Source organism: Pleurodeles waltl, chromosome 8 (genome assembly GCF_031143425.1).
Source record: "Pleurodeles waltl isolate 20211129_DDA chromosome 8, aPleWal1.hap1.20221129, whole genome shotgun sequence".
NCBI classification, from domain to species: Eukaryota; Metazoa; Chordata; class Amphibia; order Caudata; family Salamandridae; genus Pleurodeles; species Pleurodeles waltl.
Genome location: NC_090447.1, coordinates 513,804,383 through 513,820,780, shown reverse-complemented (window position 1 = coordinate 513,820,780; position 16,398 = coordinate 513,804,383). Strand labels below are relative to the sequence as shown.

Genomic DNA, 16,398 nt, shown 5'->3' with positions numbered 1-16,398 from the left:
TGTTGCCTTCAGTGTGTGTGAGAAGTATGTTGAGACTTGCATTGACAACTATATGGTATTGGTGTTGCATTGTGTACTATGTTGCAAAGACCAGAAAAATCCCTGACAGGGTCCAGCCAGTGTAGAACTGAACCACATGAAGGAGAAACCTCATAATGAGGACTTCTTCAAGTGAGACACAGATGCAACCAGGCTCTAACCAGACTACAGTTTCCTGATGTTGCCTACTGAGATGATGGAAACCAGGGCCTGCTTCAAAATACAAATTACTATAATGTGGACTCTTCCAAGTGAGAAGCAAATGGTTCTGATGCATGTGCAACTGAGAATCACCCCGTACAAAGATATCCTGTACACTTAGTCAACTGAACATGTATTGCTTGAAACATACTTTTGGTCCAAGGAACCTAATGCAGTTATTGCTAATGCATATAAGACAAACCTGGATGTGCTATGCAGAAGCACAAAACGGTTCTCCAGGCCTAGAAGAGAGGATACTGTGAGGGCTGAGAAGTACTCATGTTCTGGCATCTAATTTACTGTACTATAAGGTTCATGTGCAGTCACACCAACATGGTTTCTCAAGAAAACAAAAAAACACTCAGTCCATTTCAATACCAGGTGTAGTATGAATGGTACAAGATTAGTGATTCCATAGCCCGAATAAGGACACCTCAGATGCAATTTGTAAGGAGCATCGTGAATAGTTAAGGTCTAATGTTTAACCTAGAAGTGAGAATAGGGTAAACATTGTGAAATTCTCAAGTTGCCACGGCCCACCTGCAATACTAGAGGCAAAGTCGTTTCTGTGACATCACTCCTGATGTGAGTGTCCTGCTCAATGGAGCCCATTTGAAATACTATTGACATAATACTCTCTGGCTAACCACAGGCCAGACCTCATTTGTGAAATGTAGGAAATGCTGAGAAATTCTTCAGATCTTGACAAGCCGGTAAAACATTGCTTGCACAATAACGTTGGAGGGTCAAACAAAGATGTGTGATGCCAGCGAAAGACTGTATTTTGCATCAATCCAACTTTGTTTGTCTAGACATCCAGGCTTTTTGCTCGGACAGAGGACTTGCAGGTTTACAATTTACATTACATTAATTTGATTAATTAACCATATTGTTATAAAACAGGTGTTTCACTTTGGCAACACCTAATACTTGATCGCCCCATAGCCAAGGCGATCTACCTCAACACCAAACGCTTCTAAAATGTAAAATCAGACCCCTCTTACAGTGGTTAACGTTCCTCAATCCTAAACATAATAATCGGACCCGCTACATCTCCAGTGATGCCCCTAAGTCTTGTATCGTACCACCCCTGCTAATATCAGATTCTCTTGTAAGTCTAATAATTGAGCTATACATGAAACTTTATCACCTACTTATTCTGCTACCCTCCTTCAGATGTCAGTAGCCTCATTCGCAATCCCCTAGGACTCAACTTGCGTCTTTTCTGGCGCATCTTGCCCCTACCTCTCAAACTGTAACCCTGAGACACATATCTACATGTGCCTATTGGCAAAGCCCATTACAGACATTTTCGGCTGCTATTCAGATTTCATTCTTCTCCAACATAAGGGTGTGCAAAGTTGCAGAAGCTTCACGAACTTCACAAAGTTGGCAGATATAGAAAATATACCGAAAAATCCTACAAAAATAGGTTTTGTTGAGAAAAATACCCACAAAAAGGAACAATTGCCTTTGAGAAACGTTTGTGGGAAAATTCTTCTGGAAAAAAAGAAATTTTGTCTGCAAAAAACGTTGTAGCAGAAATAGTCACAGCAGGCACAGGTCTGCAAGCTTGACAACCTCCTCATCCGTGGACCCTCAGTACTACCATACTGGTTTGTTCTTATCCCCTCCTTCCTGCTGTCCCTTCTGCCTGTCCTCAGTCAGTTAATGTAATCTGTCTCTTTTTCGTTCATCTTCAATTTATTAGATCAACTGATATGGAATCTTTCTGAATCGCCTGGAATACAAACATTTTCATACATTTTACTTCCCATTCATTTCTCTTTCATGGCATGCTTCATGTTACATCATTGTGAGTTTTATTTGCTAGATTACGGTTGCTTTGTTTACATACACCATCAATGCATGCACCATTATGGAATTGGTTCTAGAGAAGGCTAGCAGCTCCTGGTTTTTAAATGAGGTGAGCTCCTTTTGTCTTTGCACACCTACTTTCACAGATTCATCCACACTGAATGCCAAGCACAGTGTAGTCCTCAGATGATGCATACCCCTTTAACTCACCAGAGCTGATCTCCAACTACTATATTTTCCCTGACAAGCATATTATAATGATCTTTCACCCCTCTCAGACTAAACACAGACCTGTGCTGCCAATCTTTCCTATAGCACTCTACATAGATCGTTACTGGTTCGGGAGGGGATGTTGACAGCCCAGCCTCTCAGATGCCACCAACTTGAAACAACCAATTAACCAAACAGAATTTAAAATGTCTTCATAATTACCTGGGCTGGAGCACTGGAGGAAAGATGCGTTAATTCTCCAATTCTGGCCGCAGCTCTGGGATCGCTTGAACTGATCAGGACTGGTGCGCTAATTTCCATGGAATGCCGGATGTTCATAGCCTGAGAGGCTTTGTGAGTCATGCTCAGGGCAGTGAAGGAGTGGCGCTTCTTGGCATTCTTCTTGCTGTCAATACGCCGCTGGAAGGCACTCACTGCTCCTGCACTGTTCAATGTGGAACACTGGGCCACGTTGACTGTCACACTGGTGTCAGGTGGTAATGGAACATCACAGCCGGATGCCGCTGCTGAGCGGGCCTTGTCTGTCTCAATCAGTTGCTTTGCTGCATCGTTGAGCTACAGAGAAGATGGGAGCAAAAGGACAAGAGAGGATTAGGTCTGGCCTCCTCGTGCAGCATCAGTTTGAGTCATACAGAACAAACAAGCAGCATACTGTCCATGTTTACTATGTTCCTACAAAAGCAATTTCATGGTCTACTGTGTATGTCACTTTTGCGTCCCGAAGACCTGACATGAGAAAATTTTATTTACCTCTAATGCGTTTCTGCATGGTTCGTTGGCTCCGCACATTGTCATCATATCAATTAGCCAGGGAGCTAAGATGATCATCTCCCCCACCCTCTAAAGTTAAATGTAACACCCAGGCATCTCTATAACTTCACTGCCAAGGACTCTTAGCAGCTGTCTGCTTAACTGTTTGTGGGCCTAACAGTTTGCTGAAACAAGAGGGCGCATTTCTGCTAGAGATATTGGGCATAGTTAACATAATGGCACCTATTTCATTTGGGCGGTTACATCCAGAGATAGTGTAGATAGTAAACAGTGAATGACAGAAATACATAGATTAAACAGTGATACTATGGACGAAGTGCACTTAATATGTTTTACAAAAAATACTGTTTGTTATCGCTTTAGTGAAAGATATTCTTTTTGGGCAAGCAGGGGACTATTCTGCTATTATAGTTTTTAATAAAAGGGGGTTTAGTTTAAGGGCAGTCTTGAAGATGTGGAGAAAGTCAGTTGCTTAGAGTTCGGCGGGAGATGAGTGAGGGAGCAGAAGTATTGAAGCCCAGGTCCATGCGTGATGTGCTGCTCCATTCCAGGTTTTGTCTTTTAAGTCCGGGTCTTGTAGTCTTGTTTAGGCCGTTATAAAACAGTACTACAAGTCCCTGAATTCAAAGGAAAAAACCTGGAGTGAAGCAGCACATCACTCATGGACCTATGAAACTTGGCAGCTATGGTATTAGAATCCTATGCATTGGAGTCAGAACGTAGCTCACAGTGGCTTAAACCACTAAGGGAACAAGCGCTAAAAATAAATACTTTCCTGCTTTGGATCTTGTACTTTCAGTTGAGATTAACAGCATGTGAGTTATATTCTCTGATTAAGCGTGATCAGCAGTAGGTTTTAATACTGTGCTGTGCTGAACGAAAGGGGATAGATACAATGTATAACATAGGACACATTTCAGAGAGTGCACAATGAGCCGAAACGCCCCTAGATGCTTGGGCCTCTGTGCTCGTGCCTGGTGCTGTGCTGGAGGCTAGAGCTCCCCCATCGTCACCTTCAAGGACAGAGTAGTGGAAGCCAGTTACTTTCTTCTCAGAGCATGAGTGCTCGAGACCAGTGGACCCGTAGTTGGGAAGAAGCAAGGGCACGCTGAAATGAAGGCTGCCCTCTGTCTGAAGGTGCTACGAGTAGTCTCTGTTCCAGATTCAATGTCTTGGGGAGTCATAAAGAGCACACAGAGAGACCAGTTTGTGATGGGAGATCTTTCATGTTGGATGCTCTTGTATAATCTGTTTTGATCGAGTATCTTTGTTGCATATTAACTAGGAGTGGGCAAATATGTTTTGCAGCATGTCAAACACACAAAATCCTCTCACTTTTTAAAAATATTTCCCCGTGGAGTGAAATTGGATTTCAAAAACCACTCAGAGTCGCTCAGGAGGCAAACCTGAGAAATGGGCAGATTTCGCAGTTCGTGCATTTTGTGTGACTCACCGTGGTCCGGCAAGGTCTAGGGAGAAACCCCGAACTACCCACAAAGTGGGCAATACGTGTGGTTCCTGTTGTTCTTCGTTTCACTAGGGAGAACCACACGAGCTTCCCATACACAACAGTTCTCACTTTGCGGGCCTTTCTATTTTTTTATGTGGTTAGTAGAAGTGAACTTCACAGAATCAGAATTAACTTCAAGGAATAACAAGGTTTGACAAAGTCAATAGCTCTCCTCTTTATGATGCAAGTGCCAAGCTGTTGTCTGTAAAACACTGTTAAAAAAAAATAAAAGAAAAAAGATTTTAAAATATTGGAGGAAAACCAAACAAATGATGTTGCTTATTTTTTTCAAATGCTTTTCACTCAGGAAACTTTGAACAGAATTGAAAAAGAATAAGAAAGTGTTGGAAATATAAACGTAAATGCTCCCAGCAGCCTTAATGAATTTCCACAGGATTCAGCCACCTGGTCCTGTGTGCTAGCATAGGGAGCAGACTTATAGCCTCCAGGAGAAGAGTGATGCTAAGTACACCTTCTGCCTCAGACGCCAGCTGAGCGCAACAGATGGCTCCTTCCGGGGCACCATGAAATCCTTTCTGTGACAAAGTTGTAGAATGCAGGATATAATCCAAATACAACCCTTAAAGCCTGTCCTTCAGCCATAAACTGGGAGGGATGTGGGATCAACATAGCGGAGGGGCCTGACAGGTGAAGCAGCAGAGGAAGGAGAGAGCTACAAAACACATGCATTCTCTTGGAATGCTGAATGAAACAAAGTAGTTATTTAAATGTGAGCGGTGGGAGGATACAAGTCAGCCAATGAAAAGGATCATAAAGGGTCTATTTTCCAGGAGAAGGAAAAACACAAGAAGGGGATACAAGTCTGACAATCAAAAGGATCATAAAGGGTCTATGCTCCAGGAGAGGGAAAAACAAAAGAAGAGGAAAGCAAGCCTTTGAAGAAGCAAACAAACAAGAGTGCCAATAAAGCCAACCAATGGTGAGCAACGGGCGGGCTCTAAGCCCACTGTAAGCACACAATAGATCTTCCACTGTCTCATAAGCTTGACCTCAACATGAACATTTTGTTAAGTCCTAAAAAACATAGAAACAGCTAAAATAAAATGTATTGATATTGTTGTTGCACGTACTGTTGAAGACAACTCTGTATTCATTTCCTACATATTCATTTCACACTGCAAGTTCACATTCTGTTACATATGAGGAGTCCAAAAATATTCTAGCCGATTACTTGCATGGACTGTGGCTGACAATTTGCGGCATGGTGGAACATGAGGCTGGTAAACAAATAAAGTATGGTCATTTTGGACCAGAAAAAATATGAGGCTAATTACTCAAACAAAGAGAGGCAGGTTAACCAGAAAATATGAAAGGAACTTAAGGTATGTTAATCGGCACATATGAGATGGGGAGAATGGGCCAAACTGGGCAGTTACTGTGGCAGCCTGCACAGTGATGCAGGCAGGCCAAACACTATTTGAGGCATGACGAGCGTTCAAAAAGTGATTTGTTCATACTGCTCTCAAGCAGTTTTTCAGACATTGCGAAACCCTACTTAACATGATAAAGTCACTCTAAGCTTAAAAAAGCAGAAAACAGGTACTGCTCTTGCCAGAGAAAGTGACATGGAACACCCCTCTAATTACTGTCGAGGCATGAGTACATTCTGAAAAGGAACAAATAAGAAAAATGGGGGAAAAGTCAGATCCATTATGCATTGATTATTAAGGCCCATAGTTTTGTTCCAATTGCGAAAAAATGCAACTCTTTTTTCTTATTTTTATTTTAAAAATGGCATCTTATGATTTCTGCTCCTAATCGTTTTTTAAAGAATTAACCTAAACTGATTTATCAAAGAAAGCATTACAAATGAACCAGCGGGCAAGTAATTATGTATATCATAGCTAAATATGATAATTGCTAGCTACATTCATTATAACAAACATTTTTCACAGTTTTTAGGATGGAAGGGACGACTAACAACACATTGCAGGGCGGATCTTTAAACTTGAGACTGATATTGCTTACTCTGGTGGTCTTAACTCTCTTTTCAAAAATTGTCATTGATGTTCCTGTATGCCCACTTGATATAAATTGACCTAGATCAGTGAACAGCTGCAGGTATAATCATATATGTTTTCTATGCATCTGTCTGATATCAGTGCATATCTTTAGCCTCCATAAGATTTAGCACTATCACTGTGAGGTATCACAGGAAAATGATGAATTTTTCTGTTTCCTAATCCTGGAACTTTCTAAACACTGGCTCTTACGACTGACACTTCTGAATTGTGACTTGGTTAACACTTGGGAAGAGGAAAATCCACCATGAGTTATACAGGAATTTCTTCTTGCCCTTAAACCATTCAGAAACCAGTCCCATGCCGCCTCACTTTTGAAGGTGTATTATAATAAAATATAATCCACTTTCCCCCAAGTGAGTGTTTCCTCTCCGGGACAGGATGCAGTAACAACCAGCCAATCTCAAGAGGCACCACTACTAGTTAGATTCCTGAGCCACTCACAAAACCATTATACAAGCCTCCTGCTGCTTCTGGAAAGCTCTAGGCACACAGATCAGGTCTTGATAGTTCTCAGTTTTAGACCTGCTCTTTGGGCTTTTTAGCTTCTATGATTAAGTTCTTGAATTAAGTCATCAGAGTCACGACAATTTGCTCCAAGTAAGATTTATACATCTATAAAGTGCCAACGACATGGCACAACTATACAGATCTTTGTGGACCAAGATCCTTGCAGTAGCTTTCCAAATTTGTTGTGCTGTGCAGAGTTATGTTGTAATTCTACACCTTGTTTGTCAAAGACTTGCTGACTTTTTGCCCTGAAGTAATTGCTGCCTATATTCCCTCTTGCATAATTCGGTTGGCTCTCTCCACTAAACCAGTTCAACTAGGGGAATATAAAGCAACTCGGCGACTTTGTATGCCATGATGTTTGAAAAATGACCAGATATCTTCAGAAATAAGATTATTACCATTGTCCGTAATGATTCCTATTGTGATCCTTCTATTTAAAAAAAAATCTCCAAAAATGTTATGGCAGCATGATCCTTTCTTTAACTACTGATAGTTCTTCTGACATTTTAACATATGTTTTCAGATCCTGGGATAAACATCTAACTTTGGACCAGCCAATGTATTGTGTAACGTTTCTTAAATTTAAATCAGACTGGCATGCCTCTAATCACCTTTCTTCTAATATTGTATTACCATAATCACTAACAGCACCCAAACTGCCACTACACACTCTTGGGCTTATTACGACTTTGGCAGGTGGCATAAGGCTGCCTACTGAAGTCCCACATCCTGATGACCGCCTATGCGGCCGTCCCTTCACGAGCCCTATTACAAGTTTCCCGCTAGGCCGGCAGGCAGAAACATTGTGTCCACCCACCTGCCCAGTGGAAAACTCACCACAACATTGACACCAGCTCATAATTGAGCCGGTGGCAATCTTGTGGTGCGTCGGGTGAGACAGCACCCATCATGCTTTTTACTGGCCGTAATTCGGGCAGTGAAAAGTGCAACGGGACTGTCCATGGGGCCCCTGCACTGCCCTTGTCAAGTGCATGGGCAATGCAAGGGTCCCCATGGGGCCCCCAACACCCCCTTTCTGCCAGCCTTTGCATAGCGGTCCGACCGCCATGCAATGTCTGGTGGAAAGGGGACTCGTAATACGGAGCCCAGCGCTGCTTGCAGCACTGCCCTGCTGGATTATGACCACCGAGACTGCCAGGTGTAATGTGGCGGTCCTAAGACCACCACACTCATAATGAGGGCCTACGTATCCTTGAACACTTCTTCAACCTCATTATCTAAAGACATTTGTGATAAACAGTCAGCTTGCAAATTTTTATTGACAGGGAGATGTTTGATTTCAAAGGTATACTCCTGAAGTTGAGATAGTAACCTTATTAATCTTTCAGTAGTATTACAAGATCCTCTACCGCTTAGAACAAGGGAATTATGATCTGAAAACAAATCAAAATTACATCCCCAAATATACGTCTTCAATTTTTGCACTTCCCATATGCAAGCCAAAGCTTTTGTTTCTATGATACAACAGTACTTTTCAGCTTGTTTTAGAGTTTTCTAACAAAACCAATTGTCTGTTCTTTAACATTGAACCATTGGCTGAGCACCGTCTCTAAGCCTGTCAACCAGGCATTCAATCTGGTGATGTATTTGCACCCAGACTTATAAGCCTTTACTAATGTTGCATTCGCAATCCATTTCTTTATCTTACCAAAAACATCCTCTAACTCTTTTGGCGATATAAATTTCACACCTTTCCTCAGCAAGACTCTTAATGGTTCTACAATGTGGGAATAACCTTGTACAAATCTGGCATAACACTTGGAAAGGCCAAGAAATGATCTAAGACTATCCCTATCTTTAGATACCTTTGCTTCCTCAATGGCTTTCACTAGGGAAAACGTGGGCATAATTCCAGATGACGATATGCTCTGACCCAAATATTCTAACTTCTGGATGCCAAATCAACATTTACTGCACCTGATTGTCATACCTGTTGCAGACAATACTTTTAATACATTGTCTAAAATACGATTATGAGTTTCCCTATTCTTAGAAATATCAGAATATCATCCTGATAAGCTTGTACTCTCTGCATATCACCAAATAGCTTATCCATTAATTTCTGAAAAACACTTCTCGCCGACGCCAACTCAAACGGAAGCTTACAATATTTAAAGGTTCCAACTGTTATAACAAATGTTGTAAGCACCTGGGGGGTCAGCATCAAAGCAATCTTATTATATGCAGAGCATAATTTGCTTAAGGAAAAAAATTCAGCTTCATCTAAATTTGCTAATAAATCTTGAATTTTGGGCATAGGGTGACAATCATTATATTTCTGACCAAAATATGCAGATTGGCACACAATCTCAATTCTCCTAATTTCTTTTTAGTAGCAACTATGAAAGAAACCCATTGAAAGGATTCGATTGGCTCAATGATTACTTGAAGGCACAAATATTTTAATGTTTTCTTAGAATCCTCCCTTAAACTTAGGGGTATGTTTTATACTTTATGGATCACAGGACGAGCATCTGGTTTGAGTCTAATGTGCTGCTCAAAACCTTTTACTACACCAACTTTTCTCGATAATAAAATAGTAACTGGCGACCCTAAGTCTGCCATAATCTGTAAAGGAGCACTGCCAACCTTAGCTTCTAAAATTTCTGAATCTGTAACAGAATTACATTCAACTATAAAAATTACATTATTTATACTTGTGTCTTCTACAGTATTAATACTACTTACATTTACAGTTGCCTTATTGCTTCTACTCACTGCTTGGAAATGACCAACCTTTTTGAAAGACATGCAACATTTCCCATGGTAGGACAATTGAGATTGTTACCAATATGATTCTTTCAACCATAACTATAACAATTAATATTTTGTCCCTTTGTAATTTTTTTCTCACACTTCCCTCGTAAATTAACGGCACATAAAACTTCACTGCATATTTCAGTGTCATCATCCTTCTTATTCAAAATGTTCACAGGGACATCAGCATTCAAAGCTTTTGAGGAGATTTTAGATTGTTTTATGCCCTTTGCTAAATCTATGACTTCGTTGACAGTTAGGTTTCTACATCCCAAAACTCTTTCTTAGATTTTAGGGGAATAATAATACTTAACACAAATTGGTCACAAATGTATATATAAATGTTTGCTCTGAATTTGCATGTTTCCGCGAATATCCTTAATGCCGAAACATACTTTTTCACACTTTCCACCATATTCTGTTTTCATTTGAAAAAATTGGTGCCTCTCAAGCATTATACTGGGTTCCTTAGATTAATGCTTCTGTAACCTTTCTACTGCTTCTTCGAATTCATCCGACTAACCATCACTATCCCATGACTGGCTTGCGTGGTAGTATCACGATTGGCAAATTGTCAAATACCTCTTGCACAGCATGTCCTATGCTACCATATAACAATGCTAACTTCGTTGTTGAAGGGTATCTGGTAGCGTCTGCTGCAAATAAGGAGTTTTGGAATAGCTGAACCAATGCTTCCATTTAATTGGTGATTTGTTAGGGTTTTGTAGATATGCGGGAGGTTAGACAAACTGGTGTGGTAATACAACTGACGCCATACCAAGTGTTACCAACTTATACTGCAAAAGTTATTGCTTAATTCAACATACAAAAATACATTTAAAAAACTGTAACTTTTTAAAAAACACCTTTTAAAACAATGACTATTAATTGTGTCTTTGGTGTGCACATTACCGTGTGCAGGCTAATGATGAAGAAAACCTTTCTTACATTAAATGATGTCAATGGTGTGCCTGTCACCATGGAAGTAGGAGCTTTTTTTTAAGAATATAGAAATGAATTAATAAAATGAGGTGTGCCTGTCACTGCGAGTGCAGGCCAGGCAAAATACTTCTTATCTGCACTGACATGTGCAGCGATAACCGTAATGGTTTAAAGGTTTGCTTGTGACCCCGAACTAATTTAGTTAGAGCATTTCACAAACATGAGGGCGCAGCGTGTTGAAATTCCCTTGAATGAACGTGGGTCCCTTGCTCACTGTGCCACTGGATTCAAGCTAGCCTGGCTGATGAAGGGTGAAACCCTGAAACCGGTCCCATGATGCTTGTTTCTGGTCCAGTGAGGACCTGGCGTGGCAGTTCGGGCTGGGTTTGGGCTGGACTGTTCCCATGAGGAACAGGGTCAAGACTGATTTGCATATTGCTGGGTCCAAACTGGGGTGGCATGGTGAGCAAAAGAACAATGGATGAAACCCAGATCCGTGACTGGGGGTGAGTGTTTGCATTGTTCAGCACTCCGTCCTTCATCCTTTTGTGTTGCTAAAGTTGCCCTAAGTGGGAAGGGTATGCCCAGACGAGGGTCCCTTGCTCACAGTGCCAATGGATTCAAGCTAGCCTGGCCGATGAAGGGTGAAACCCTGAAACCGGTCCCAGGATGCTTGTTTCCGGTCCAGTGAGGACCTGGCTTGGCAGTTTGGGCTGGACTGTTCCCATGAGGAACAGGGTCAAGACTGAGTTGCATATTGCTGGGTCCATACTGAGGTGGCATGGTGAGCAAAAGAACGATGGATTAAACCCAGATCTGTGACTGGGGGGTGAGTGTTTGCATTGTTCAGCACTCTGTCCATCATCCTTTTATGTTGCTAAAGTTGTCCTAAGTTGGAAGGGTATGCCCAGACGTGGGTCCCTTGCTCACTGTGCCACTGGATTCAAACTAGCCCGGCTGATGAAGGGTGAAACCCTGAAACCGGTCCCAGGATGCTTGTTTCCAGTCCAGTGAGGACCTGCCTTGGCAGTTTGGGCTGGACTGTTCCCATGGGGAACAGGGTCAAGACTGAGTTGCATATTGCTGGGTCCAAACTGGGGTGGCATGGTGAGCAAAAGAACAATGGATTAAACCCAGATCTGTGACTTGGGGGGTGAGTGTTTGCATTGTTTAGCACTCCATCCATCATCCTTTTATGTTGCTAAAGTTGTCCTAAGTTAGAAGAGTATGCCCAGACGTGAGTCCCTTGCTCACTGTGCCACTGGATTCAAGCTAGCCCGGCTGATGAAGGGTGAAACCCTGAAACCGGTCCCAGGATGCTTGTTTCCAGTCCAGTGAGGACCTGGCTTGGCAGTTTGGGTTGGACTGTTCCCATGAGGAACAGGGTCAAGACTGATTTGCATATTGCTGGGTCCAAACTGGGATGGCATAGTGAGCAAAAGAACGATGGATTAAACCCAGATCTGTGACTGGGGGGTGAGTGTTTGCATTGTTCAGCACTCCATCCATCATCCTTTTATGTTGCTAAAGTTGTCCTAAGTTGGAAGGGTATGCCCATACGTGGGTCCCTTGCTCACTGTGCCACTGGATTAAAGCTAGCCCGGCTGAGGAGGGGTGAAACCCTGAAACCGGTCCCAGGATGCTTGTTTCCGGTCCAGTGAGGACCTGGCTTGGCAGTTCGGGCTGGACTGTTCCCATGAGGAACAGGGTCAAGACTGATTTGCATATTGCTGGGTCCAAAGTGGGGTGGCATAGTGAGCAAAAGAACGATGGATTAAACCCAGATCTGTGACTGGGGGTGAGTGTTTGCATTGTTCAGCACTCTGTCCATCATCCTTTTGTGTTGCTGGAATTCATGAAAGACGGCATGGAGAGTTTTTCACAGGAAGCACAATTTTCAGTAATTTTCCATTGCTAAAAATAAATACAGACAGGTAACACATTGTTTTCTGTCTGTATTTATCTTAAGAAAATCAGTAAAAACTGAAAACTGGGAGCCTTAATTATAACTCTTGCCCCTGCCATGCACAATGATGTCCTCAATTATACAATTTCAAATGTCAACAGTGATGTTATCAATAATATTATAGAACATGTCATGAGTGATGTAAAATGTGAGGTCATAAGCATTGCATGGTGAAGGCACAACTTATAGTTACTTGAGATAAACATAACTGGTGAATGTCAGTATTTTTTTTGTTTAAAATTTTAGGTTTAAACTGACATCTTCACCTAACTGTAACATCACGTTAACCTTTGCTTTTTTTGCAGTGAATTTCAGATGTTTTAATGCAAATTAAGATATTATTACCATACTTAACTATAACATCACTTTAATCTTTGGTTTCGTCAGTGAATTTCTAGCGTTCTTTTTAACATAAAGTAATATTTTGATGACATACATAACTATACCAATCCCATGCTGTGCTCACCCTGTAGCTGTGCGCAGTGTAGCTTAAACACAGGGACAGCCACCCATATGTGGCCAGCTTCACCACAGACATTCATGCCCCCTTTTGTTTTTAAATGGTTTTCGGATCCAGCAGGACTCTTGCGGGAGTGAGTGTGGCACATGCGCTCCTGTGGTACTCTTGCAGGAGCAAGTGAGTTCCGCTGGCTCCCATGAGCGTGCCACATGAATGTGTCCATCCCAAAAAAAAAAGTTGGCTATAGGGGATTCCCTCCACAAGGTTCAGGGGGGTGTTGGTACTCTTAGCCTGCCTCCTAATATCTTATTTTCATTTTCCGGACATGACGACCAAGTCCCCATGTCCTGAACTGGTGGCAACAACATTTCTCCTCATGTTGCAGCCAGCTAATTACAGCACAAGGTCCTGCGGAACTCGCTGGAACTTCTTGCGAGTGAGACAGCTGATGGGGAAAGAGGCCATCTCGGCCAATCAGACTGCTCTATTATTTGAAGTTGCATGCTAATGGGACTACAGCAAGAGTTTGCAAACCCAAGCCACATTTACACACATTCTGAACATCAAGGGGCATATTTATACTCCGTTTGCGCCGGAATTGCGTCGTTTTTCTTTACGCAATTCCGACGCAAAACTAACTCCATATTTATACTTTGGCGTTAGACGCGTCTAGCGCCAAAGTCCATGGAGTTTGCGTCATTTTTTAGCGTGGACACCTACTTTGCGTTAATGAGATGCAAGGTAGGCGTTCACGTCTAAAAAATCAACTCCGAGGCATGTGCTTCGTATTTATACTCCCGGGCAAAATTCACGCAAGCGTTAAGGGACCTATGGGCTCTGAAGGAGCCCAGAGGTGCCCTCCCATGCCCCCAGGGACACCCCCTGTCACCCTTGCCCACCCCAGGAGGACACCCAAGGCTGGAGGGACCCATCCCAGGGACATTAAGGTAAGTTCAGGTAAGTGTCTTTTTTTTTTTTTTTTTGTGGCATAGGGGGGCCTGATTTGTGCCCCCCTACATGCCACTATGCCCAATGACCAGAAGTCCCCTGGGCATGGCCATTGGGCAAGGGGGCATGACTCCTGTCTATGCTAAGACAGGAGTCATTTCTATGGGGGTTGGGAGTCGAAAAAAATGGCGCAAATCGGGTTGAGGCGAAAAAATTGCCTCAACCTGACTTGCCCCATTTCTTGACGCCCAAGCCCCATATCCCCCTACGCCGGCGCTGCCTGGTGTACGTCGTTTTTTTCAACGCACACCAGGCAGCGCCGGCGGCTAACGCCGGCTAACGTCATTGATTAAATACGGCGCCCGCATGGCGCTTCAGAATGGCGTTAGCCGGCGCTAATTGTTTTGACGCAAAACTGCGTTAGCGCAGTTTTGCGTCAAAAAGTATAAATATGGCCCCAAGTATTTCTCAAAAACTACTGAACGGATTTACACCAAAGGACAGAAAGCATGCATTCTGAGTAAAGAACTAGCTTTCTGCCAGATTTTGTGTAATGCCATTCAGCCATTTGAGATGTAGCACTGTTGAAAAATTCCTGTGGGAACTTCATGGGAAAATTGCAATTTTGGACCCCCTTTTTTCTCAGCCCAACTTGATGGATCACGCCAAAACTATCAAGGAAGGAGAGAGATGTTTTCTTAGAAGCCCTCTGCCAACACTGCGGAATGTCAAGATAGGTAAACACCAAGACCATCTTGTCTTGATTCCACCTCATGCCTCTATCACCACTGTACACTGCTTGTTTCTTTATCTGACTCTTGCACATACTTTTAATTCCTGCTGTCTCCCTTGGTAATGTTTTCCTATCATACTCTTTTTGCATTTCTTTGTCTCTTGTTTGCCTTTCTCTCTTTTGCTCTGGGTCAAAGTCTCATGATGGAAAGAAAGTCACACCCCTCCCCAAAAATTAGGGCCCATGAGCACCATCTGCAGCCACTAGCAGCAATTAAGTACTGACTGACATTACTTGCTATGTGCTGGATACCACATTTTACAAATAATTTTGTTCTCTCTTCCGGCCCCCAAAAATGAGTACCCATGAGCACCAGCGGCAGTTAAATACTGATTGACATTACTTGCTATGTGCAGGATCCCACATTTTGCAGATAATTTTGGTCTCTTTGTTTAGTTCTAATTTACTATTTTATGGTACCACATCTCGAATTGCATCAGAGCTGGAAAAGAACGCATTAGGATACATTTATTATTCTAAGAATATTACACACGCTTTTGTTCACCTTTCATTGGGAACAGTAATGCCTTCTATAGGAGCCTGAAAATTGAGTTTCTTTTATATAGCTGTCTTTAAATTACCTTGTGATTAGAGATGCTTTGTTTTGCTCCTGAGTGCAGGGCTGGGTGTGGGTAGGAGTGGTACTAAAATAGACAGTAGCTCTTCCTGCAATCTTTAAATCCCTCCAGGGTAGTCACTAAAACATCTCCTGTAAAACACTTGCATAAGCTTTGCAGAGTGTTTTAAAAGTACAGAGATGCAGTGCTTGGTGCCTGAGACTGTACTTGGTGAGCTCAGCTCAGCTCTCTGCTCAGAACATCCCCTGCCATTACAGCAGCACAAAGCTTGCCAAAAAGAGCTTAAAACAGCTTAGGGAACCCCAGCAATCCGACCTTTAATGTGATAATGCATGTACCATTAGCAGGTGAGAGCAAGATAGACAAGAGGGTGACAGTAGGCACGGCTCGTGGGAAGGAAAAGGGGCAGGCGGCGCGTGCCACGGGGAGAGGAGGGCAAAAAAAAAAATATAATAATGAAACTTACCATTTTTCAACACTGCGTGGCTCCATCCGCTCTGCTTTGTCTTGCATTGCAGGCACAGGCTCCCAGCCTGCCCTGCGACCAATCCTACCGCTGCTTTCATGCTGCTGGTAGCATGAAAGCAGTGGTAGGATTGGACGGGGCACCCAGCCAGGGCGCTCAGAGGCGGAATGGGAGCCTCTGCCTGCTCTCTCCAACCCAGCAATGCAGTGCCAGGTGCAATAGAGAGCCTAGTGCGAATGTATGTTGGGCTGGCCTGAGAAGGCCGGCCAAACGTACATGAGCACCAAGGGGGAGTGCTGTGTACTCCCCCTCTATACCTGTCCCTGTCAGCTGCTGGTGGGG

The 16,398-nt window shown here is 42.8% G+C and overlaps 1 protein-coding gene across 1 annotated transcript in view; it reads right to left on the bottom strand.

The window, feature by feature from the left end:
- Nucleotides 1-16,398, bottom strand: part of SH3RF3 (SH3 domain containing ring finger 3) — a 1,332,803-nt gene that overhangs the window by 512,731 nt on the left and 803,674 nt on the right. The window contains exon 4 of the mRNA XM_069204493.1: nucleotides 2,491-2,844. Within this exon, the coding sequence (XP_069060594.1) occupies nucleotides 2,491-2,844 (354 nt within the window). The remainder of the gene's footprint in view (nucleotides 1-2,490; nucleotides 2,845-16,398) is intronic.